We start from the raw sequence: 25,971 nt of genomic DNA, 5'->3' as shown, positions 1-25,971 counted from the left end.
TGTTACTTGGCTGTGACATGCCCAGATTAGCTCTGATCATCTCTGAGGGCTCGAGATTCTGCAATGCACTCTGGGCAACCTGTTTGAATATTTGGCCACATTCATTGTGAAGAATATTTTCTTATTATCTCTTCAAAATTTCTTATTTCACCCATTTCCTCTAATTTAGTTCTGCACCTTGCAAGGAAGGGCTCTATCCACATCCGTTCTATAACCACACATCAGGTACAGTAGATCCCTGTTAACCCCTGTCCTCCAGAGTGAGTGAATCCAGCTCTCCCAGCCTTTCCTTCTGTGTCATCAGCTGTGTGCCACTGACATTCCAGGGGCCCTCTGGACTTCTTCCAGTATGTCAGCATCTGCCTTGTCTTGGGTTGGCCCAAACTGGACAAAGTATTCCATATGTGGTCTCACAAATGGTAGAAGGAGGGGAAGAATTGCTTCCCTTGTCCTACTAGTGACCTATAATTAGTGCATTATTATTGACTCTTTGCCCAGTCATAGCCATGGCACTTTCTTACTTGTCTCTGCTTTGAGGCTGAGGAATTGTGTCTTAGTCACTCTTACTATTGCAGCACTCTTGTGTCATAGTCACTCTTAACAAGGTATGACTTTGAATATCCATCTTCCCTTTTCCTGATTTTTTTTCAGTTCCATAACTGAAGTAAGATTTCTCAAGAAGAAATAACTTTCTTGTGTGGTTCTAGTCACATCATCCCTGCATTTGTTAGAAGTAGGAACAGATCAAAGATTTTAATAGTTTCATAACTGTGTGTCATTGTTTGCTTTTGTAATAATTTCTAAGGAGCATTTTCTTTTTTTTTTTCCTTTTTTTTTTCTTTAACTAATGAAACATCACCATTTTCTCCCTAAGTGCTAATGTTCACTTCAGAGCCTGCTGTACAGCTCATTCTGGTATTGGGCTTCCCTCTCACCTCACCCACCTCACTTTATCTACTTGGAATTTATTTGCCATTTCATTGGACAACTATTCAGTTTTGTAAAGTCATGCAGGTTTTTTCAGTCTGCCCTTATCCTGGCTTTTCTGAATAACTTGATGTCATCACTAAACTCTAAGCTTGCTCTTCATCATTTTCCAGTTCACTGTTCAATAGGTTGAAGATCTTAGAGCCTCTCCTGAACCTCAGGAATGATCTCCTTCCTTTGTTTGGAATGGATTGTTTTCTCTTACTGTCTATTCCCTATCTTCTAGCCAATTATTTACCTACATCAGGACTTCTCATTTGAACACATAGCTCCCTTTAAGCCTTAGGTGATGAATTTTGCCAAAACTGGTTTTGAAATCCAGGTAAACCAGACTGCCCTCATTCAGAGATCTGTCAGAGAACTTCAGCAGACTTCTAGGGCAGAGTTTTATTAACCAGAACCTATGCTTTCTCTTCTCAATAGATCATATTTCTTCAGGTGTCCACTCATTATATCCTTTATTATACTATTGAGTAGTTAACATTAAAAGTCTTTAGTTGCCTAGATTCCTCAAAACTCTTTAAAGTCTGGTGTCATAGGTGACATACATACCATGAACTTTTAGTTAATCCTATTTTGTCCTGAAGCTTCATGCATGCTTTTGTGGAATTTTTCCTGCATCTTTTCACTAAACTCTGATATCTTTCCCAGTTACCATTTAACTGTAGAATAACATATATAACAGTAGAATAATATTTAAGTGTAGAATAACTTTCCAAGTAATAATTGGCAAACAGTTTTCTCCTTTGATGTACACCCTCTTAGCCTTTGCAGCATCCCTAAGGTCTCTATTGAGTAATATGTTTGAAATTACATCCTCTTTGTTCTTTTATTTAACTGTAATATAATATTTAACTATGGAATAGGAGTGCATTAAATGTTGTCCTGCGATATGCAAAATGCAATTAGGACTGTGACATGTCTTTAAAGTATTTTATGTACAAGTCTGTGCATTTCAAAATAGTCTTGTTTTCACTGAAATATTTATCTGTTGGGCAGTTGGGATACATGGGACCTGATTGGCCTTGTAAACTAAAACTATGTGGTAGCTTGACTGTGGCTTTGTGCCAGATGCCCACACAGCCACTCCATGACTCCCCTCCTCAACTGGGCATGGAGAGAAAATACTTTGAAAGGCTCCGCAGTCAAGATAAGCACAGGGAGAGGTCACTCACCAGTTACTGTCATAGGTAAAACAGACTCAGTGCTGGGAAATTAGTTTATTTACCAATCAAATAATGAGAAATAAAACCAGATCTTAAAACCACTTTCCAAACACCTTCCCCCCCATGCCTCCCTTCTTCCCAGGCTTAACTTTACTGCTGATTTCTCATCCTCCTCTTCCTCCCCACAGTGGTGCAGGGGAACAGGGTGTGGGAGGTGTAGTGAGTTCTTCACGTTGTCTCTGCTGCTCCTTCCTCCTCAGGGGGAGGAATCCTCACATTCTTCCCCTCTTCCAGTGTAGGGTCCCTTCCATGTGGTGCAGTCCTTCAGGAACAGGCTGCTCCAGTGAGGATCCCCTGTGGGGTCACAAATCCTGCCACTAAAGCTGGTCCAGTATGGGTTTCCCACAAGGTCACAGCCTCATTTGGGCATCCACCTACCCAAATGTGGATGTTCCCCAAGAGTCCTCAGTTGGCTGCAGATGTATCTCTGCTCCACCATGGACCTTCATGGGCTGCAGAGGGACAGCTGCCCCACCCCGGGCTGCACCATGGGCTGCAGGGGAATCTCTGCTCCAGTGACTGGAGCACCTCCTCCCTTCCTTCTTCACTGAGCTTGGTGTCAGCAGTGTTGTTTCCCCCACATGTTCTCATTCCTGTCTCCCACCTGTTGTTGCATAGCAGTTTTTTCTCCTTCTCACATATGTTATCCCAGAGGAACTATCACCATCACTGATGTGCTCGGCCTTGGCCAGCAGCAGGTCTGCGTTGGAGCTGGCAGGCATTGCCTCTGCAGACACAGGGAAACCTTCTGGCAGCTTTTCACAGAAGCTGCCCCTGTAGTTCCCCCTCCTTCTTCCCCTTGCCACTACCAGAACCTTGCCATGCAAACCCAATACAAGGTGCATCATAACAGGTGGAATAAGATGAAAAATTCAACACAAGTGACAAAAATATATGAGTGTTGATGCTGCTTCTTATTTAAAAATGCTAGTGTTTGGGACTTTTTTCCCCTCACTTCTAGAGGTTATGCTTCTTAATGCCTATGAACTCAAAACTTTAAGAGTAGAACTCAACAATGAATTAATATATGGAAGAATGATGCTTCAATTTTATATTTTCTGTAATAGAGATCATGATCAGGAAGCTCTAATATCTCCCACATCAGATATTCCTTTTTGATCAGTAAAAGTGTGCAAGGACAGTAGTAAATATTGCATGCTCAATTGCAGTGTTGTTCTTTTCTGAATCCAGGTTTTATAGAATTGAGCTAATGTAGCAATTATATATACTTATTTTAACCATTATAAATATTTATATGTCTTGAGTTATTAGAAAATTAATATTTCTGATAAATAACTGTTTAGGAGTTGGGACAAGGGAGTTTACAGGGAAAAATGTATGGCTCAACATCTATGGTCAAAGCCAGTTAAGCCTCTTAAAACAAGTGTTTTTACCCCAGACATGGTACTGTACAGCAATCCCATAAAATATTTATGCAACAATTTATAGGTGTTTAACACCAAACTCTGCTGATGTTCCTGCCTGTGTAATCATGCCATGTAGAAGATCAGTAAGAATAATTGATTTTCATGGATCTAATTTTGGAGCTAATTACTGTAATCTCTTAGATGGCATTACCTGTTTGATGATGCATGGTGGAGAGTCGATAATGACTTTATAGGTTTATAAGTTGACTTTATAGGTCAACTTCGTGTGAGAGCAGGCCAAGCAGGCCAGCAACCTTTTTGAATCTAGCATTTGTTTGGAGTTTATGGAACAGGCAAGCTCATACTCGAGTTGTCATGGTCGGGGAAGAATCAAAATTACTGTGAATCAGCAAGTTTGGACATTTTGGCTTTATTTGTAGAAAGAGTGATCTAAGTAAAAACATTACGTGCGATGTTAGGTGTAGTAAACTGAGAAGTTCCTAGTGAGAGAAATGCCTAAGTAGAGAAATTTCTAGGTAGAGAAAACTGGGTACTGGCACTGTACCTAGATATCTGAATGTGGTAACATGGATGGGGAAATACTCTCTCAGAAGGTGGGGTGTAAGAAAGAAGGGAAATGTCTTTCAGAATCCTTTATATGGAATTGTGCAGAGTGCACGCAAGAGCCTTCCTTATGATTGAGAAAACAGGACTTGAAGATGAAATTTCATCAGAACCTACTGTTTTTTAATTCTAACGCATTCAAATGAGAGGATGTTTCACAGAGTGACAGAATGGATCAGGATGGAAGAGACCACAGTGGGTCATCTGGTCCAACCTCCCTGCTCAAGCAGGGTCATCCCTGTTCCCTAGAGCATGTGGGACAGGATTGTGACCAGACAATTCTTGAATACCTACAGTAAGACTCCACAACCTCTTTGGGCAATCTTCCCCAATTCTCAGGTCCCTGTACCATAAAGAAGTCCTCCCTCATGTTCAGGTGGAACTTCCTCTGCATTAGTTTCTGCCTCCTGTCCTGCTTGGCACTTATAAGAGCCTGACTACATCCTCTTGACACTCTCCCTTGAGATGCTTATCAACATTGATAAGACTCCACCTCAGTTATCTTCTCAAGGCTGATCAGGCCCAGTTGCCTCAGCCTTTCCTCATAACAACGCTCCAGTCCTGTAATCATCTTTTTCACCCTCTGCTGGACCTGCTCCAGGAGCTCCATGTCTTTCTTGTACTGAGGAGCCCAGAACTGGACACAGCACTCCAGATGTGGCCTCACCAGGGCTGAGCAGAGGGGCAGGATCACCTCCCTCAACCTGCTTGCAGTGCTATTTTTAATGCACCCCAAGGACAGTTTCTTATCCATGAGGACTCTCAGGTCCTTCTCCACAGAGCTGCTTTCCAGCAGTGGGGCTCCAGCCTGTCCTGGTGCATAAGGTTATTCTTCTCCAGAGGCAGGACCGTGCATTGTAGGGGGGTAGAATATAAGAAAATAAAGATAGTGTAGAAAGTAATCTTACCCCTAAGGAGTTGCAGCTGGGCCAATTATCAAGGATTAGGAACAGGCCTGACTTTAACAGGCCACAGCTGTAATCAATGAGAAGAAGAGTGCTATAAAAGAGTGGGGTGGCTGGTTGGTTGAGAGGGGAGCTGGAGTTAGTTTGTTGCCTTGTGAAGAAGGAAGAGTCAGTGCTCTGAGGAGATGCCCATGAGAAACACCAAGAAGGTATGAAACTTTTGTGATAAGGAGACAACAGTGTGGAACCCCTGCAATAAGATGACAATGCTGCACTTGCCCTTGTTGAATTTCAGGCAGTTCTTTGTCCATCTCTGCAGCCTGTCAAGGTCCTTCTTAAAGGCTGCACAGTGTTCTGGGCTATTGGTCACTTCTCCCAGCTTTGTTTTGTTGCTTCAGAATTAGGCACGACATCACTTTTCCAGGCTGACTGGCTGGTCATTCCCTGAGTCCTCCTTCTTACCCTTTTTTAAGACTGGGGTGACATTTGCTTTCTTTCAGCCCTCAGGCACCTCTTCTGATCTCCATGACCTTTCAAAGGTGACCATTAGCAGCCTTGCTATGGTGTCTGCCTGCTCTCTCAGGATGCATGGATGCATCTTGTCAGGGCCTATAGACTTGTGGATGTCAAGTTTGCCTAGGTGTTCTCTGAACAAATCCTTCATGACTAAGGGAAGGTCTTCCTCCTGATGTTCATTTGCCCTTGTCTCCAGGGTCAGAGGTCCCTGAGGGCAGATCTTGTCAGTGAAGATTGATGCAAAGAAGGTATTTAGCAAGGTATCCCCCTCCATTTAGTAACAGTCCCACATCATCCTTTGGTTTCCTTTTGTTATTGATGTATTTGAAAAAGCCCTTCCTTTCCTTGACATCCTTGGCCAGAATTCATTCCAGATGGGCATTGACTTTACTTGCCTCATTTCTGTTTACTCTGACATCCTCTCTGTACTCAAAGTGGCCTGACCTTGCTCCCATCTCGTGTATAGTTCCCATGTATGCATAAGTAATGACAGCAGTTCTTTTTTCATCCAACAGGTGTGTTACTCCCTTTGCCCGATTTCTTGTTTCTCAGGATGCATTGCTCTTGAGCCTGGAGGCAGTGATCCTTGAATATTGACCAGCTCTCTTGGACCTCTCTTCCCTGCAAGGCCTGTTCCTATGGGATTCTTCCAAGAAGGTCCCTGAAGTGGCTAAAGTTAGCTCTTCTTCCATGGTCATAATCTTACTTGCTGCCCTGCTTCCTCCTCACCTGTTACTGAACCCCATGACGTCATGGCCACTACAGCCAAGGCTGCACCCACCTTCACATCTCCAGCAAAGCTTTCCCTGTTTGTTTATGAATCGAGCAGCGCACTGTTCCTTGTGGGATCCTCCACTACCTGTTGTCATCAGTGATTTCCAGGATGCCCCTGGCCTGTTTGTGCTTTGCTGTGTAGCTTTCCAGCAGGTGTCAGAGTGGTTGAAGTCCCCCACATGAACAATGGCCTGTGACTTTGAGGCTGCTGTAATTGCCTGTAGAAGGGTAACCCACTTTGTCCTTCCAGTCAGGCAGCCTGAAACAAACATGCAGAGTGTCAGCCTTACTCATCTGCCCTTTTGTCCTGACCATAAGCTCCTGACTGGCTCATTATCCACCCTGAGACAGAGCTCAACACATTCCAAGTGCTGCCTCACCGAGAGGGCAATTCCACCAATGGAGTGCCTTCCTGGTCTGTCTCTCCTAAACAGTGTGTAGCCCTTTGTGGCAACATTCCACTTTGGGAACCATCCCACCACATCTCTGGGACTGCAGTGAGGTCAAAGCCTTGTGACTGTGCACAGAGCTCTCACTCCTCCTGCTTGTTTCCCCCACTGTGTGCTGGGGTACAGGCATTAACAGAGGTATTTAATATCCCAGTGGGGGTGCAGAGGGATACCCCATAGTCCTGTCTAGTGGCTGTCCTTTTTTCTGCTTGTGCTTAATTGAAGTATCCCCTCTTAAGCCTCCTTTTGATACTAGATTGGTTACTATAGTTCTCCTCTTTCCTAAACCTCCGGTAAGTCTGGGCCTGTCCCTGTTCCTGTCCCCTTATTGCTGGTCAGCTGGTAAATATCAGATTCCTGTCTGCCCAAGGAGATGTGTGTGGGTGTCAGGGACCAAAGGAAAAATGAACTTTTATGCAAGAAAAAGGAAGTAACACCTGGGCTAAGCTCTGTTACTTTTGTGTTGAGATTGACACAGGAACAGGCAAGAGGCAGGATTGTAGAACAGACAAAGAAGGTTTTATTCAAAGGAATTGTGCGGTTTTTATAGTGATATGATAGGTTTTATTTGATTGGTTAACTAACAAAAAACATCTTTTTCACACTCTGTCTTTGAGAAGAACAGAAAGACAAAGTAGAAAAACACTACCTGCGAATTGTTTATACTTGAAAAGTTATCACATTTTTCTAACTCTTTAAAATTTCTCATAAGCCACTGTGAGAAATGCTTGCTGTTTCTCTCTCTCTGTTCCACAGTATCTACAAAATTCCTCTTGAGCTCATCAGAAACACTGTTCCTAGGAACTTAGGCTGTCTGATGAGCTCCTGTTTTTAACAAACACCCTTAGAAAATGATTTTTCTTGCCTGAATAACAACCCAAGTGGAACAGTGATTTTGTTATCAAATTTTCAAAGAAATGACTGACCTGAATTGCTTCCAGGATGGAAAATTACTATGACTTAAGCAAGCTCTCTTGCAATCCTATAAACCTCAGTCCTAATTGAGACCCTTTGAACGCTCCAGGACCACAGCAAGATGCAATCAGCAGCCTCCTTCTGATTGGGGTCTCTCAGGGCCAGTGAACTCTCAAATTTGCTGTATTTGGAGCCACTGACAGACCTTGGGTGATACCCCCACTGCTCGAGGTTCAACCCTTTGCCCCTTGAAAATGTGCAATGGCATCCAACATGAGCTGAACTCAAGGAGAATTTTTCACAGGTCCATACTCCTTTAGGTCTATGTGCATGCAAGTCTGAATATGCCATAGAAAATTTATCATGAATATTGGTCTCTTAGATTCTTAAATATATTAGACTAGTAAGTAAGTTAGGCCTGTGAGTTACTGTCATGCTTGTAGTAAATTCTGTAGAATCTTTTGTTAAATTGTTTGAATTAGGCTATCAATTAAGTGCTATTAAGTTTAAGTGTGGTTTAAACCTTTAGTCCTAAACCATTGGTCACTTCTGGGACTAAGTTTGGCAAAGGGGTCTACTCTGAACCTTGTGACTCAATAGGTGGGTCTCCCTCATTCCTTTTTATCCTTATCCTTTCCCATTCTTACCCTTTTTCCATCCCCAGCCTCCATGTAAACCACTTTTAGTAGATTTTAGATTTAGATTGATTTTAGATTTTATTTCAATTTTTCTCTGTGTGCTTTAACCATCTATCAAGCAGTAGGGCAAACCTTTAAACAAATTTTGTCAGACTTTTCCTTTAATATTAAACCTGCTTTTGCTGGTACCTTTTAGCTGGTGATTCTTTGAGCTGCCTGAGACAGTTGTTTGTGACAGGCGGAGAGCAAGAATAATGGGAAGACTCATTGTCCTCCCTGTTCCCTCTCCTACCCCAACTTCCGGATAAAGACCAGGTAAATCCACACTACGGGCGGAACCATTCGGTGTACAGTTCCCTTCCTCGGATCGCTGCTGCCCTCTTCTGCCGGTTTCCCAAGGCTGTTGTGGCACGGGGAGTTTTTGTATTGCACCGAAGGCTTGTGTCTGTTGTGATCTTAGGGGAGGTTGTGGAAAGAAATGCAGTGACTTTATAGGGCTGGGCTTCATAAAGGATTAGTTTTATTCAGGACAGTGCTGTCATATGTAGCTGGTACCCTTTTGTACTTACTTACTTTACTTACTACAGAGTTGTACATGATGTGGAGTGCTTGTGCTGTGAGAGTCTGTCAGCACTGAAAAAGCAGACACTGTTCCAGCCATGTTTCTGCAACATGGACTTGGGCCAGCATGACTGGCAGTGCTGTAGCATGCCTGTGTTGAGGATTTGAGCTGGTGCAAACCTGTGAGTCCGTGTAATGCCTCAGAAATGTGGGGCTTGAAACCTGGCTTTCTGATGCAACTCTTCTGGGGTAAAGCAATTTCCACTGCTTAGTCTCTGTAATTAAGTTTATTAAGAATTCTGGCACCCTAACAAATGGTTGTATTGTATTTTGAGGCAAAGGGAAAGTGCTAGACAGAATCCTGAAGATGCAGGAGGAATTGAAGCATGTCCAGATAAGTCCAGAGGAGAGCCACAAACATGATTAGAGACATGGAACACCTCTTTTATGAAGACAGACTGGGAGAATTGGGATCGTTCTACCTGGTAAGGGTTCCAGGGAGGCTGTAGAGCAGCCTTCCAGTACCTAAAGGGGACTACAGGAGAGCTGGAGCAGGAGTTTTTATAAAGGCATGTAGTGATAGAGCAAGGGGGGATAGCTTCAAACTGAGAGAAGGCAGGTTTAGATTAGATATTAGAAATTCTTTACTGTGAGGGTGGTGGGGCACTGGCACAGGCTGCCCAGAGAAGCTGTGGATGCCCCATATCTGGAAGTGTTCAAGGCCAGACTGGATGGAGCCCTGAGCAACCTGCTCTAGTGAAAGGTGTCCCTCCCACAGCAAGGGAATTGGAACTAAATGATCTTTAAGGTCCCTTCCTACCCAAACCGTTCTTTAGTTTTATGATTTAAGGGCAAACTAAGATGAAGCTATACAATTTTATCTCCATTGCAGCTGACACTATTCCCAGGCCTGTCTGCATGGTTTCTGCCCAGGCCTGTGCTCTTGAGGGTGCCTGGCTGGTGGGCTCCTAGGCTCTCCTCGGTGTGGCTGTATTCCATCAGGCTGTGGGAACCCAGTGTGTGCTCCCAGAGGGTTTTTGACAGAGCTGGGGTAACCACCATCTTCCAGAGGGGGAATGAGTGGCAGTTCCACAACTGGGGTCAGTTCCAAGCACATGGACGGGCATTCCACTTCCAAACTTAGGTGTGTCTATTATGCTGTATTTATTTTGATAATCTGTGCATTCGTTCTGTTGAGTATTGACAATTATGGATTTTTTCTCTTTGCCTCAGTAAGAGTTATTGGACTAAGATTTACATGGCAGGTTGATAGGCTTGGTATGAATGAAGAGAAACTCTTAATTACAGTGATGTAGTGACAGGCACGTCTGTGTACTGACCAATAGCAAACATCCCTCCCAATGGTTGAGAGCATCCAGAAGTCAGTCAGGAGGCAAATTAATCAGGTAATGGTGTCTGCTTCTCAAGACTGTGGTCCTGTACAAGACTGTCATCTTGTGTACTGCCTGGGTTGTTAACTAATTACTGATTATGATGATGTGCAGGGACTTTTCTGAGAGTGTTTACACACAGGTAAAATTGAACTTTTTTGCTGTGCTGGCTGAAATGTATCAATTGTGCCATTCCAAGGATGCCTTTCTAGGACCAGCTAAATTCTTTCTAATCAATTTGGATATGGGAAAAATTAAAAAAAAAAGTCAGTCTCAGATAATCTGTGTGTGTGTAACTATACATATTAAAGTTATAGTTTCTTACATTCTTAAGTTTGCCTTTTCTGGGAGGGTGGGGATATGAAATTAGCAGTGTGATTCAGCAAGCCTTTAGGGACTGAGGGGTGGTGTCAGATGAAGTGGCTAGAAGCATCTGGCAGTGGGAGGAGGGTGGAGGATTTCTCAGAGCAAGCCTTGTTGCCCACAAAGGCTATGTACACTATGAGGGCAGTGCATGCTGCCCTGCCATGATGTGCCTGGCTAATGAAACAAACCATCTTTCATCATGGCTACATAAATAGCAGAAGAATCACTTGCACATTCACTGTGGCATGGAATTGCTCAGCAGCACTTCCCTCTGTGTGTCCATTGCATGGACAAGGACACCTGCCCCAGAACAACACACAGCACGTGCACCTTTCCAAGCAAAAGTGCACGCACACACACACACACACACACACACAGCCTGTGCAGTAGGCTTGCCTCCTGAGAAGACAGGAAATTAAAGTTTTGTTGGAAGTCTGACTCGGTAGGAAATAGAAACAGAGCACATTACATATATTTTCTTTATTGCTGGACTTTTTTTTCCCAGTAAGTAGGCATGATTCCTTAAAGGCTGAGGTTTTTAACAACAGTAAGGTTTTTCAGGTCTCTTTTTTTCTTTTTTTTTTTTTAAATCTGTGGACAAAAAGATACCTTTGAACAAAGTTTTGCCTTATATTACAGTATTTCTGTACAAAAATAAAGGTCCAAAATCAAAGTATTATTAGCTGATATTCCCCAATTTATTTACAGGGTACTGTCAAGAACCTTCATCAGGCAACCAGGTAAAATATTAAAATATTAAAGCAGTTGCATTGTATAACGTTGCCTTCTCTAGTCAACTCTGAAGGGCTCTGGCCTTTGGCAGTCAGTCTGGGTTAAGGAGTCCAGCCAGCAGTATAAAACATGATGTCTTTCAAAGAAAAAAATTATTATTAAAAACTTAAGCTGACATTATGGAGAATTGAACTGATAACTGTATTTCCATATTAGGGTATTCTATAAATATTCTCAGCTACATCTCTCTTTATCATACAGCAGATACAGAATGCAGACTTCTGCTACTTATATGGTAATACATATTTGCAAAAGTAAAATCAGTGTATGAAAATTTTGGAATTTACTTGTTAATAAAACTGCTTAAAAAGTAACCATACAATTGTAACAACTATAACTCTGAACTATTAAAATGTACAGAAAGACTGTTTACACCATTGCACATACTTATTCCCTTTGCTTCAAAAGACTTGTGAAACACAGAATAAAATTTGTCAAATTTTACTGACAGCCCTAATATGCATGCACAGTGTGCACATCCATGGAAGCAATGGGAAACAAAGTGTTGGCGTCCATCAGGAAAGCTGCCAGCAGCGCTCCAAAAAAATATACCTTGCTCTTCTTCCCTCCCCCTTCCCACCTGTATACAGGCCAGTAGATTAGTGCAGAATGGATGAATATACCTTTGTTTTCAGTGTTCTGAAAGGACAAAGGAAATCCTCTTGACTTTTATCAGCAATTTTAGGTCAATACAAATTAGGCTTAATATTGTAAGGCACTTATTACTGCTTGCATTGCAGTGGATCGAGTCTTAAGGCATATGTTACATCAACTGAAGGTAATAATGCTTTGGAAAGTTTTGAATGAGCCAGCAGTTCTAGGTATGTGACTATTTCAGCTGATTTTCCCCTGCCCCCCTGTGGTCTTTCTAAAACCTTGTTTGAAGATATTTTCCGTTGAAACTCCGGTTCTTGGTTAGCTTGTCAACAAAGGTGATCAATGACCCCAGGTCGTTCTGAGGCCAAGGAGTGATGTTTTCTATTTAGGGTGCAGTAGAACTGGTTTTGTTTTCACCTGGAGCTGCCCTGACTTCCATGACTACTCACGGATCGAGAGGTGCTGTAGCGTTTCTTCACGATCATACTGATGTAAGCTTTCATCAGCTTTGCAATGTCAACCACCTGCCAAGAGCATGAAGAGCACAGTTCTTAGTGAGGTAACAGTATATGAATGAATTTCTTTGGACACTAACAATATAAAACTGTCAAGCTTTCAACAAAATCCTTTTGCAGCTAAACAAAAACATTCAGCACTTCTCTTTGTGTCATTCTGTCTTCCCTTTAGCTTTACAGGGATCTTGAACAAATCTCTGACATTTGCAGCCATTACTTGAATTACTAAGTGGCCTGGCTGTCAGGACAGGAAGACCCCAATAACAAAACTGCCTTGCTCTTACCTCACTAGTTTCAAAAAGAAGTTCTCTTTCATCCACCACGATCTTGTAGGTGTTGGCAAGCGGAGCACCAAATGACAAGATATGTTCATACTGGAACACCTCCAGAGGCCTTCCTTCCCCACGCTTGTAGACAGAAACTGCATCAGCACTGACTCCAAGCCACAATTCCTGTGGGAATCCCCCTTCTTTACACTAGAGGAAAAAAAAGTAAATTAACAGCAAGGGGAACAGTGGGAGCACACACCACTTACTGTTGATGTTTTTGTCTGTAACCATTTGTTAAAAGTGCATATTGCTTCTTCCTCTTTAAATGTAGCCTTTTATACTTAGACTTGTTTGCAACCTGTCAGAATAGCATTCTGTCTCTCTATTTTACACTTAACTGGTGGATTTAAATAGCTACAGTGCCTGCTAATGGGAGTAGGCTTTTAATAGCTCAAAGTTTATTACATCAGCTGTCTGAGCATTGTGATACTGTATTTATGGTTTCACTGCTCAGGAATGAAATCATCACCTATACAGTGTAAGCTGCAGTTTGAATGTTCATATGGTCTTACCTCTACGTCAAAGAGTGTTGAACCATAGCCAGGCCATTCCTTAATCAAAGCCATGTACTTTGCCATGGCCTGCTCCTGATTCATCCTCTGGAGTTTTTTCCATTTGTCAATAATACTAGTCCTGGAAGCTGAGATTTCCTCTTTGACCCACATGTCTAACATCTGATCCTCCTCAACTTTCTGTTTGCTGACAGAGCCACTTCGGAAACTCCTCCGCAGTGTTCCTTCAAGAAAGCTGGCCCGTTTCTTCTCGGCCTTCTCTGGTGCAGTAAATGTTTTGGTCGACTGTGTAATCCTAGACTTCAGCTTCTGCAAGGGATACACTTCCTCCAGCTCTGGTATGGTGGTGTGCACAGTGTAATCTCCCTGAAGGTACTGAAGACGCAAAGCTGCCAGGACCTGGAGGGTTTCCTCAGGAGCAGGGTAATGTCCTTTAATCACTGCTTCGTGAGCCTATCAAGGGGAAAAAAAGGTACCTTTTTTATAAAGCAGTCTTTGAAAGAAATATGAGAAACAAGTGGAGCAGATTTACCCCTAGGGCAACCCAGGTGAAATAAATGATCCATTAAATAAATCAAATGGGGTAAATCTCTTGGCAAATTTAAGCTGAATAAGATTGGGTTTACCAGAATAACTGCAAGGCAACTGAGGAACCTGTTAAATGGGAATTGCTTTTACTAGGACAGCTTTTAGTGAACTCCCATATCTAAGAGTTACTGAACTATGAAAAAGGAAAATAAAATGTAAAGGGGAGAAAACAGGATCTAAACATCTGATTGAGGAGAAGCCATCTATGTTCAAGGGCATTAGGAAGAAATGGGTCTCCAGTTTTGTTTACTGCTATCAATAATTTGGCTGTGAAAACTAATGTTTCCAGCCAAGGAAGCCAAGCTCTAGGACAGCTTCATAATTTTACTGAGGGGAAACAATACATCTTCAATGGATCCCAAATCAAGTTAGTACAACATCTACATACTACAGTATTCTGTAGCATTGGGGATGAGATTCTGAACCAAGAGGATTCTTTCAAAATGCCAGTTCTCTGCACACTCATTCAAACTTGTGAAAATGTTCAGCAGCTAGGTATTTTCTTTCATATGACAGTAGTAGAGGAAATGAACACCCATCGTGTCTGGAGATCCAGGAATTGCAAGCTTAGTAAACACACAACTAATTCACAGTTAAGTAACAGCTAGTTTGTTTAGGTGCACAAAATGTGCCTTTAAACATGCAAAATGGTTTACCTGAGATAGTACACATGCAGAAGAAAGAGCTGTCTTTTAGAAATGGAAGGACAGTATTTTAATGAGGAAGAACTAAAAGATTTTCTTCAGTGCCTTATGATCATTAAAGGATTCAGACTTTAAAATAATGGAGACTGCAGAGTTAAAACTGATGACAAAAGGGAATTTTCATAATTGTCTGAAAAAAGTTGATGACTGACATCAAAAGCAGATAATTAGAAAAAATAGAACAGAATTGATGTTAGAATGTAATGTTACCTCTGCAAGGTATTGCTGTAATATTGCTGGTAGGGACTGAATGTCATGCTTTATAACAAATACTACTGGTTTTGGCACGACATAAAGTATTTGGCTAAACACTAGTCAGCACAGAATGCCACATGAAAACAATCTGCTTCAGCAAATGTGCTTGTTTTAGCTGTTCATGCTGAAAACTGCCTGAATCTGCCTCTTAAGCCAATAATGTAACATAGAAGATTGGATGCAGAGTTCTCAGAGATTTTCTTCTTGCTGTTTGAACTTCATCTCAAACAGAGGCACTGGATGACTCCTCTAGAGGTAATGACAGACAGACAGAATGGACATGTTTCTAAGCCCAACCAGGGCAACCTATTGCCCAGATCCTTCAGCCAACAATAAACAGTTCTGGACTGAGCTACAGCAGCAGGCTGTGGAAGGAGACTTTTGGTAGACTTGTGGTGTCATATGGTGTCTTAAAACTTAAACTGAACAAAGAAGAAATACTCTTATTACAGGGAAGATGTAGAAGGGGAACACCCTTCATACGTATGAAAATTGAGGTACGTCAGTTCTTGATCACATCAGTCTTGCTCACCAACAGAATGTCAGTGTCTTGGTGTTGCAAAGAGCCAGAAATCTTAACCCTATACAGAAATCTTTATCTGTGTCTAGTGTCCACTGAAAGAAGATGACTACTGGAAAAATTTTTAATCATTTGCAATATAGTAGAACAGGAGAAGATCAATCAACAATAATAAAAGCCATCAGTGAGTTTCTGAGTAACTACAGGAATTGATATAGTAGAAATCCAGCTGCTGATGCATTTAATTTTCATTAGAAATCAATTTAATTTATATTTTGCAGTGTAGCCTCATTCTGGGCTCAGCATGTTCACTGAGTGGGTTTCTGTTCATCATAGCTGTCTTACTGCTGAGACTGGACTATTATACTGTGGTACCTATGAAATGATCCATTTTTGACAAGATAAAAGGCTATTGCTCAATTAGTTCTGTACAGTTGCCAGCAGGAATCTCTTATTAATTAATTTGTTGCCAGTCACACTTTTTTTCACTTCATTTCTTACCATTTCTTCAGAAAATAGTTTAAGAAGAGGAAAATTAAAAGCAAGTATTATTCTATTTTACGCAGCTTAGATCCGGTTATTCATTTTTCTACCACTATACAGAAAGCAATTGACAAGTAATGCAAAATTAAGGCACATAACACTTCGCTTCACTTATGTCAAGGTAGACCTATTTTGACTACTGAACTGCTTCCTTTGCTCTTGATGCTTGAGTTAGTAGTGCATTCAGTTGGAGAGAAGCAAAATAATAACACTCTCTTTGCTGCCTAGAACCCTTTATTACCTCCTTTTTAAAGTGCCTCAAAACAGAAACTTTGTTCTTTACCTGCTCAAACATAAAGGCAAATTCCACGCTATCTTTTGGGACGTTTTCTGTGTCCAGGAAGCAGTAGAGCTTGAAGTAGAACTTCCAGTGCATCTCCCCAGCTTCAGCAGTGGCAGCAAGCCTGCATCATTGTGTTAAGAGGGAGAGAGATCAGATCTGTGACATCAAACTCTTTTCTAAATTACCACCTGTGGAATCTAAGCAAGGCATCAGCTGAACTTTGCCTTACGTGTGTCTGTGTATTTAGAGCCTACAGCAAAATCAAGGACAAATGTTGGCTCAGTTCTCAAGTCAAAGGCTTCCAGCCCATATTCTCTTAATAAATGTTGATTTTTAGATAAGTCAGCTGTTAATAAAAGCAACATTATCAAGTCCTGTTATAGAACTGCATAACACTTAAAACACTCCTTTTCCCCCATTTTTATGTGGATAACAGGGGCTGATTGCCATGCATAAAAAGTTAGGATGACAAACAGGTATTTAGACTTGTATTACATTTTCTCACTACAGTTCTATAGGTGGTTTCAATTTTACTGGTAAGAGAAATGTTGTGAGCTGTACTGTGGTGACTTCCATGTGAAGTTAGCTAACAGTCAGAATGGCAGTGACTGCCTGGAGCTCAGTTCTCACAGTCACAGTGCCAGTAACAGTGGAAAATTTTGTAATAGTGGAGAAGAAAATGTGGAAATAGTGATGAGAAATATTACTCTACAGGTGTCAGGACAGAGGAAAACCAATACAAGTGGCTATTAAGTCTTTTAAGGAAACTAAAAAAAGAGATCCTTTTGTTCCAGAAATGGCCACGTGTGTAATTCAGCTCTATCATCACAAACAAGCAAGTTAAAGAGAAAATTCAGCATTACTGACATTGGAAATTTATTTAATTGCGACTTATTAGAGTGAAGAGAGAAGGAGAGGTACACTCACTTTTCAAACTTGGCCAAGACATCAGCCACAATGGTTCTGCTTTCAATTGCTTTGTCAGTAGTTCCATTGTATTCAAACAAAGCAAACATATTTCTGCTATCCTCCATGGCCAAGCCACGAATTAACTTTTCAACCACCTAATGGAAAAACAGCAGATGAAAAAACCATAGCATGGAAAAACAGTACCACAGAGTAAGACAGATACTTTGAAACCAATTAGAGCTAGGTTTTACATTATGCTAAAAATGTTATTAACTTGTCCTCATCAGCATTATTAATTGTTGTCAAATTCCATTGTCATTTTTACTCTTTCAGAATACGTATGGGCTATCTCCTGGCCAGATACAACCCCTGCTATTTCACCAACTCAGAAAGAGTCTTCCAGTTTTAGGAAGCAGCTTGGCTCTCATACACATCAATGTCTACTAAAGTTTCTCCAATAATTAGGCTTTCTCCCTAATTGCTTAGTGGTTCCTGTAATTCTTCCTGTAAGAAGGAACTACAGTTGGGTAAGCCTCTGCAGCACACTGCAGAAAAAAGACAGTTTTTATAGCAGGGATTTCTCCAGAACATACTGTGGGGAGGGACAGCTGTCCTGGAGGGACAGCACTGTAAGCCTTTCCTTCCCAGAAAGGAGAGATTGGGAGAGAAAGCCCCAGAACTTCCAAAGTGCAGCACTACGGCTGCCTGGGAGTGGCATGGGAAGGGACACGCTGATTTTGTTACAAATACATTCTGTCACCAATCCTCACCTCTCCAGCTGTAGTGTGTGAGTTGATTGTAATCTTACAGGAGCCCCCACCATGGCAATAAACTGTGGATGTCATCTCCTGCCTGCCAATCAGTGCTTCTATTTCATCTCGTGATGGCACAAACTCTCTGCACTTGGTTTTCTTCAGAGATTCGTACGTGAAAAGTGCGTATTTCTCCATTTCGGTTCCTGGAAACTGGTCACGAACCCTGTGAGACAAAGCTTATTACTTTAAGCTGCCAGCTGCTAAGTTTGCTTATTTGAGATTTTTTCCCCCTGAGATTATTTCTGTATCCAGTACACTGTTTAATTGACATGCTCCAAGTACAGACAAAGCTTTTAAATTATTGAGTTTGTTGGTGGACTAACTTTCCTAACGGCACACTCTGCATTCTTCCATTGCATCACAGCAAGAGGAACTCCACACTCTGCTTAATGCTGAACTGACAACAATGGTTTATTATTATTTAATGTTCACTAATATTTAAAATAGTATTTGCAATCATGTACCTCAAGTACATCTTTAAATATGATACTGTTCTTTTATGTGCACGATGCATATCTCATAAAATTAAGGTAAGTGGGATGAAGAATTTTTAACAGGTTGGTTTGGACAGGTGAGAATGGGACCTGGGAATATGGGGTGAAAGTCATTTAAGCTTATACCGTTACAGGAAGCGCCCCTTTTGCTAACATTAACAAAATGTGGATTTGACTTTGTGGCATCTTGCTTGATTCTTCAAATGTGTGTAATTCCATCCAGACCAACTCACACACACTTTTCCTCTAACATTTTGTTTTTAGATTCACTGTTTGGCATAGCCAGTTTGCTAAATGAATACATCTTCAAGTCTCACTTCTAGATATCTAGACAGTGTTAAAAGTTGTGGTGCTTTAGTAGACCAAAGGTTCTCACCTTTTGAGATGAAACTTGAGATATTTGAGGATGCTGCGACTGGGCAGAAATGTGCAACTCATGCAGGTGAGAATTTGCCAGCTATAGAGGTTCCCCACGCTCCCAGGGTTAGGCACTTTATTGGTTTGCTTGATGAGCTGACAGTAGAGCTCATCTCGGAGAGGTCGTAAATCATGTCCTGTTTGCAGGATACCTTGGATTATAGGGATGGGATCAGACATAGACTCCAGCTGCTGTAAAGAATTAAATATCTTGATGGCTTCATCCTGCAGAGTTGTGTAGCCTTTGTCTTTCAGCACTACAAAAGAAATATTGGGAGAAATGTGCTTAGATGAGATATGAAAGGAAAAGGACCCAGGCTTAACGTGGAAATCACTTAATGCTGCTCTGTGACCTTGTTATGCAGGATATGAGAATCTGTATTTTCCATTTCAAATGTATGATGCAAACTCATTTTATGAGCTTATTTGCTATTGAGATTTGTTCCAAATTTAATAGCTGAAAAGGTGTATCTTGATTGATTGGTTTTTTGTGATGGAGAGTTTTTCTTTCACAGCGAGTCACACTGCTGAAATACCATATCACACTCCATATTAACCTCTCAGCCTCCTCCCAAGGATGAAACTTCTGGTCTGAGTAATATCTTGTTTAATATGCAGTTTCAAACTAAGACAACCAAATCCAAGTCAGTAAAAGGAAGTGTGTTTCATCTTTCACTAGTGAAAGCCTCTTTGAAGTGCCAGTGACCCCAATGAGATAATACAGACAGCCAGTTCACAGTCATCAATAGCTCTGAACCCTTCATTCAAAAGAGACTTCTAAATTAGTATTTGAATTGAGAATATTAACAGAGATGATTACACTCATTTCAGTACTAAACAAAGCATTACTTTTTAAAACACTCCTAAATGTTATTTCCCATAAATAAGGCTTCCTATCCCATCTTATAAAACGTACACCTGTTAATTGGAAGCTGCGGCTGCTGCAACTTCCTGCAGGGGGTAGGAAGCAACAATAGTTTTAGGAGGATAATATGATTCAAGGGACTGAGTGAATCAGGTATAGTTGCTTATTTCAGTGCTAGACTTTTCAAACTTGGTCTTCTTAGCTGTATTGCTGTAAGCAATAGCAACCTTCCCTTCTGTAACACTCTTGGAGGAACACCACAAGCCCATGCTAGCAAACTGCTATTCTCAAAAGAGAACAGGGAAACTTGTCTATTTGTATCATAAACATGTGTTTTGCCACCATTACTTCACTGTAGACTTAAAAATTCCACCCTCTGGTTTAGTCTTTCATAACAAAAAGTGGTTCTATTATTGGAAAACTTACAGTTGAGATTGATGTCCCCATATGGCAGTGGCAGTAATGGTGAGTGCAATGGATGATGAGTGTAACGGAGAATGGGATTCCTCTTATAAATCTGTTCAACCACATCAGCATTCAGGCAGTTTTCCTATTGGGTTAAGAAAAAAAAGAGGTTTTGGGGTCCAGCTTTAAGAATAATGCAATGCTTTATGCCCTTAGGTTGATTATAAAAAACTGAGCAATCAGTGTTACCAACACCATTTGATGCAAAATCCAGTTGTGGGTGCTGTGGCTGCCATGGCATGCTGTGGGCTATGAATGCTCAGTCGCTGCCAACCTCAGGCCTTGGATAGGCTTGCTTTATCTCTGCAGTAAAAAAACCAACTACAGCAGAGCTGCAGGACACCAAAATGAAGTATCATAACTATTTTTGAAGTGTGTTTCCATTTTATATTCATTTTTATTCCAGTAATTCCTAATGGGAAATATGATACCTGTATTAAAATTTTATTTAAAAGCGTTTCTCCAGCATAACTAATTGGCCTTTCAGTTAGAAACTGCACAAGCTACCAAACAAAATAGTCCAAAGTAAACTGCTGTAAACCTGGTGCACCCACTCTACACATCCAAATACTACTCTTACTGTTCTTCTTAGGCAAGGTTTCACAGATATGTGTGTCTTCTATCTGTCAAACCTTCTGTCTTCTATCAGTACTGAATTCCATACATATATCCTGCTCTGAAGAATAGCATTCATATTCTTGGAACTGAGAACTTAATACCTCTTTTTCATGAGAGAAGAGGTGGCACTCTCTAAGGGAAAAGGTCAGTAGTAGTTCTCCCCTCTTGCCTTTTTCTTTGGTCTCTTGCGAGAATCCTCATCCTCTCATAAATGCCCATTAGCAAAAAGCTCCAGAAGGACATTCTCTGGCTGAGCATGCACTGTTTTACAATCAGTAAAACAATAAAATCACTGTTTTACTGATTGTAAAACAGTAAGCATTACTTGAATGTTTTTCTCATCATACAGAGATATGAGATGCTTAGCCCATGCTATCATAACAAAAGAAAAGGACCATAATGTCAAAAAAAGTCAGAAGAGCTGTTTAGTTCACATCTTGGTGTGCTGCTCACTGTGGACAGAGTCAAACACATTTGCTAACTCATGAACCTGAACAATGTGCTCTACTGCCAGGTGCAGCCTGTCAAGTTACACAAACAAGTAAAACTTGTTATTATTTTAATGGAAAAAAGTTATCCCCCTTGCCTTCAAAGTTTGCTCTTCTACTGTTTAGACAGAAATTCCTTTATCAGGTCAGAGAAGACATTCAGGTTTCACAATTTTAGTTCATGCTGCTGTGTAATTAAAACGTAATTTTCTGCTTTATTACCCAATATGGCAAAGCCAAAACAAAGATTTAAGGAACCATTCTTTCCCACCCCACGCCATCCTGCTTGTGCCTACCTTAATATCCTGAATGAGCTGCTGAGTTGGAGTATCAATGGGTGCCTTTGTGTCAATCACGTTCTGGATGGCACTTGACCAGCGGGTCGCCTCATTAAGCAATTTCGTATGGAGACGGTAACAGTGCTTGCGTCCGTACACGGTCACATTCCAGTAACCTGGCACAACAGCAAAATTGCTCATCATACAAGCTGCAGCCCAGCAGATACCCTGTGCTGCAGCCCAGATCATGCTGGAAGTCTTTCAGGAACTAAAAGTGTGTGAATTATTAAGTATCGTAATACAAATACTGTGGTATTAAAGGAGATTTTCTCCTTCAAAGAAGACAAGGAGTAGCCTCAGACTACAACTATGCATCATGCAGCTCTGTCTTTTACCCAGTAATCTTAGTAAAAATCACTGTAAGAAAACACTGTTAATACTGTGGAACACTCTTAGGTCCTTGTAGCTTGCAGGCCCTACTTCTCCAGTCCTGTCAGTAACAGGAAAATCCGAGACAGACTTGCTTTGTAGCGAGAGTCTTTCATAGTCTGTGGCACATGTACAAACAGCCATAAAGCACAAACTACCTCTTCTGCCTTTAATTTTACACCAATGAAGTGGAAACTATGACAGGAAGAGCATTTCGGTTCAAATTCTCTCTCTGCATCCCTGTAAAGGCTTTTTATGAAACAGATTCAGTAAAAGGAAATGTGTTTCATCTTTCACTAGTGAAAGCTTCTTTGAAGTGCCAGTGACCCCAATGAGATAATACAGGACTGTCAACAGTCACTTCTCATTTGCAAACAGACGCTTCTGAGTTGAAAACCAGTTCTGAAAGTGCACAGTGGAGCTGACTCAGATGTAGTATGTAGGTTACCACAAACAGGGCTCTTACTCTGCATCTCCCTATACCTGCTCCAATGCTGGCCCTCATGGTTCCTCAGCACATAAAATAATGTATGAGGAGAGTGCTACCCATGTCTTTCCCCAGGTGTTTGATGTGTAAGCATAGGTGTTCAGACTAACTCGGCTGCAGTGCCAGTCTGATAATTTGAATGTTGGTGAGAACAAATTTTACTCCTCTATGCATTACCTTTGTTCTTCACCCAGTAATTCCCTGTAGAATACCTCAGTGACTTGGGAACTGGATTTGCTCATGGAACTGCCCCCATAATAATCCATTTAAAATATTCTGATGCATTGTTTCTTGCATTACTAGGTAGAAGGACAGAAAGCATACCTGAACAAGAGCAAATAATTACCTGTCTCTTTGAATATTTTTTCATCAGGTGGGACCACTGAGCAGAGGCTGTTCAGGACCAGTGTACCCAATTTCAAAGCATTTTTCTCAGAACTCTTGTAGTAGTCCAAAGAATTGTGTGTCAAAACAAACCAACGCTTCTTTAGTTTTAATGAGGACATTTTTGGGTTGTTCTTTACTTCCTTGTGTAGCCATCCTGTTAAGGACACAATTTGAATCACACTTTGTTTTCTTGAACAGAGTTGGACAAAAGTAGGTTGCTAAAACTAAGTTGTATACTTTCAACAACAACAAAAAACATTGTGTGAACTGATAAGCTCACATATGAAACAACATCAAGTAAAATTCTCAAACAATGAAAAAATAAAGATAAAATTAATATGAAAACCTTTCCCTTTTGATGTTTCACTGGAAGAATTATCTTGTCAACTCACAAAAACACCTTTGTCATCATTACCGTGTTTTCTTACATGGCACAGCAAGAATATGATTTCAGCTGTATTAATTTGTGAGTAAAATCCACCAGAGGAAGACGAGACTGCAACGCTAATCATGTTGGCATATTGCCCACATTGTGTTGTGGGGACAATCTCTTCAAAGCATAACAGATGTTATTTACTGCCCCACTCAGTTCTTACCCCTCACAATGAATTCTTGTCCCTCCACTCTAGTGTCCCCCTTTGACCTCTGGAGCAGGGTTATCCAGTGATGCATCTCTTCAGGAGTGTCAGCATTACAGTGAAGAACACGATTAGCAGTGATGATCACAAATGAATTTGGTCTATGAAAATAAATGAGAATTGAAACAGCCTTATAATCAGCATACTTACTGTTTATCTCACCCCCCATAACCATAAAAACTGTTCATCTTTTGCATTTTCTATCCAGAAAAATACTGTCCACCTCTAATGCATCATTTAGTTATCAGCTAAAGAAAAATATTAAGTGTTTCAAAAGACTCAGTTATGTTACATTCACACCAAAATGCAAGGGCTATGAATGGTGGGAAAGCTTACATTAAATTGCAACTTGTCATATCTCAAATCAAATCTGTGGTGAAAAAAACTTCCAAACTTTAATCAGTTTGCACGGGAATCAGAACTGTTTCAGGGTCAGATCTATTTAGAGTGTTTGCTTCAGTAGCTACATTAGCTAAAACAAACTACAGTATACAAAGGTCTATAGTAAAGCAGCATGTGAACATCTATTCTTTTATTTTAATGCAGTGCAACCCAATTTACAGAGAATACAATCTATTTTTAATGAGAGTCTGGCTTTTACCCAATCCTACACCAGGATTCACTGAGGCATGAAGAACTAGTCCAAGAGAAGTGTGCTGATGGCTCTCTGGATCAGACAGGCAGGTTTTTTGGTCTACAATGCTTGCTTTAACCCTTTACCATTAATTTTTTTCATCTGGAGCAAACCCCCAAAATGGACATAAACAACAAGACTAAAAAATCCATGTGAAAAATGCTTACAAGATAAATACTTAACTTACTGCATTAACATAATGCAGGAGAAATGGTAATTTAAAATTGTGAAAGCTCTGGACATTTGTGTTGTATAGTTTAGGAAACCTGAGCTTGTAAATTCACTGTTACTTCTGGTATCAGTGTTTTGGCAGGCCAAGGACAAAGCACTAACTTAAAACCAGCTGTTTTACACATGTACATAATGAGGAGAAACTGGAGTGAGCTCCTGCAGTTCAAATAACACCTCACATCCAGTAACCTTATAAACCAGTTGTAGTCTGAACCCAGATTATGTTTTATTTCCCTTAACATCATTAATAGCTCAAGAACGAAAAATAACCCAACATTTTTGTTGGTTTTTTATGCTGCATTAACTTCTTTGTTATAAGACATTTTTATTCTGGGGAAATAGTTTTCATCCCTGAAGAATACAACACTCATGAAGGAGAAGCTGAACAGAAAAAAAAAATTAAAATTAAAATTGCTGCCTACTACATTACAAAGTAACTCAAAAATCAGCTGTTTTTTCTCAGGAGCATTACTTGTATAAATGAAAGAAATATGTAATCTTCCAGTTTTGGATCACTTTAGCACCTGAAGAGTTCAGGTATGGAGCAGTATCTTGGAAATTATTGAAGCCCCCCCAAAATGCACCATCACTCCTACTCCATGTTTTAACATGTGGTGTTTAGTACTATGAAAAGGGAGGCAATAATGAATCATTTTAATACATGGTTGGCCAGTACAATATAGACTAAAGCATAAAGTGTCTGATTTTAGCTAGAGACAGGAGAAAAAGAAAGTCACCAGGCATGGTTCTGACTTACCTATCTGGATTGTCAGCAGCACAGACAGAATCAATTAGTCCTACATCGAGTGTACCCTATAAACAAATATCCAACCAGAAAATGAGGAAGACATTCACTGTTATATTACTCACAGTACTCTTCTGAGAGACAGGAGAAAGAAGCAGCAGCTTTGAAGCAAAATGAACTGCAGGTTTGGGCAGCAGTTTCTCTTAACCATTAAAACTGCTGAGGGGAAAACTAAGAGACTTGGATGAATAGATCCAGTAAAAGACTATTTGTAGTTAGGATGGAGGCAGCTCAAAACCTGCCCTTTTTTGTGCTTCCAAACATGCTTGAATCTTTCACCGAAAACTGCCATCCCAATAGAAATGGTATCCTCTCAAAACAAACTTCAAAAGCCATTAAGCAGAAGTTTTTGTTTTCCTTTGCTTGATATTAGGTTCCAGATGTATTCTATTAATTACTAATATATATTGTACAGAATGATAAATGCAGGATCAGAGAAATCTCAAATTTTTAACTCTTAGGTTTTTAATTTACTCACTAACAATATCTTTGCAAAATTTCAAAATCAAGCATACACTGTGATGTGATAAGGAAGTGGACCAGAAAAACCACTCCCAAAACCAACAGTCATTTTTCATCAAGGTGAATGATGGGAGAGGAATCAGAAGTCACATTCCCTCCTTGTACAGCTACAGGACCAAAGACATGGGAGCT

General features: G+C 40.7%; 1 protein-coding gene across 1 annotated transcript in view; it reads right to left on the bottom strand.

Moving 5' to 3' along the window:
* Positions 1-11,184: 11,184 nt before the first annotated feature.
* Positions 11,185-25,971, bottom strand: part of MYO10 (myosin X) — a 162,979-nt gene continuing 148,192 nt past the window's right edge. The window contains exons 30-41 of the mRNA XM_066559602.1: positions 25,270-25,325; positions 23,606-23,748; positions 22,969-23,163; positions 21,725-21,882; positions 20,284-20,407; positions 18,952-19,249; positions 18,037-18,244; positions 17,285-17,421; positions 16,358-16,478; positions 13,465-13,917; positions 12,908-13,099; positions 11,185-12,632 (exon numbers count right to left, since the gene is read on the bottom strand). Coding sequence (XP_066415699.1) covers positions 12,522-12,632; positions 12,908-13,099; positions 13,465-13,917; positions 16,358-16,478; positions 17,285-17,421; positions 18,037-18,244; positions 18,952-19,249; positions 20,284-20,407; positions 21,725-21,882; positions 22,969-23,163; positions 23,606-23,748; positions 25,270-25,325 — 2,196 coding nt within the window. The 3' untranslated portion in view covers positions 11,185-12,521. The remainder of the gene's footprint in view (positions 12,633-12,907; positions 13,100-13,464; positions 13,918-16,357; positions 16,479-17,284; positions 17,422-18,036; positions 18,245-18,951; positions 19,250-20,283; positions 20,408-21,724; positions 21,883-22,968; positions 23,164-23,605; positions 23,749-25,269; positions 25,326-25,971) is intronic.

Source organism: Molothrus aeneus, chromosome 1 (assembly GCF_037042795.1).
Source record: "Molothrus aeneus isolate 106 chromosome 1, BPBGC_Maene_1.0, whole genome shotgun sequence".
In the NCBI taxonomy this organism is placed as follows: domain Eukaryota; kingdom Metazoa; phylum Chordata; class Aves; order Passeriformes; family Icteridae; genus Molothrus; species Molothrus aeneus.
This window is presented reverse-complemented; position numbering and strand designations above follow the sequence as displayed.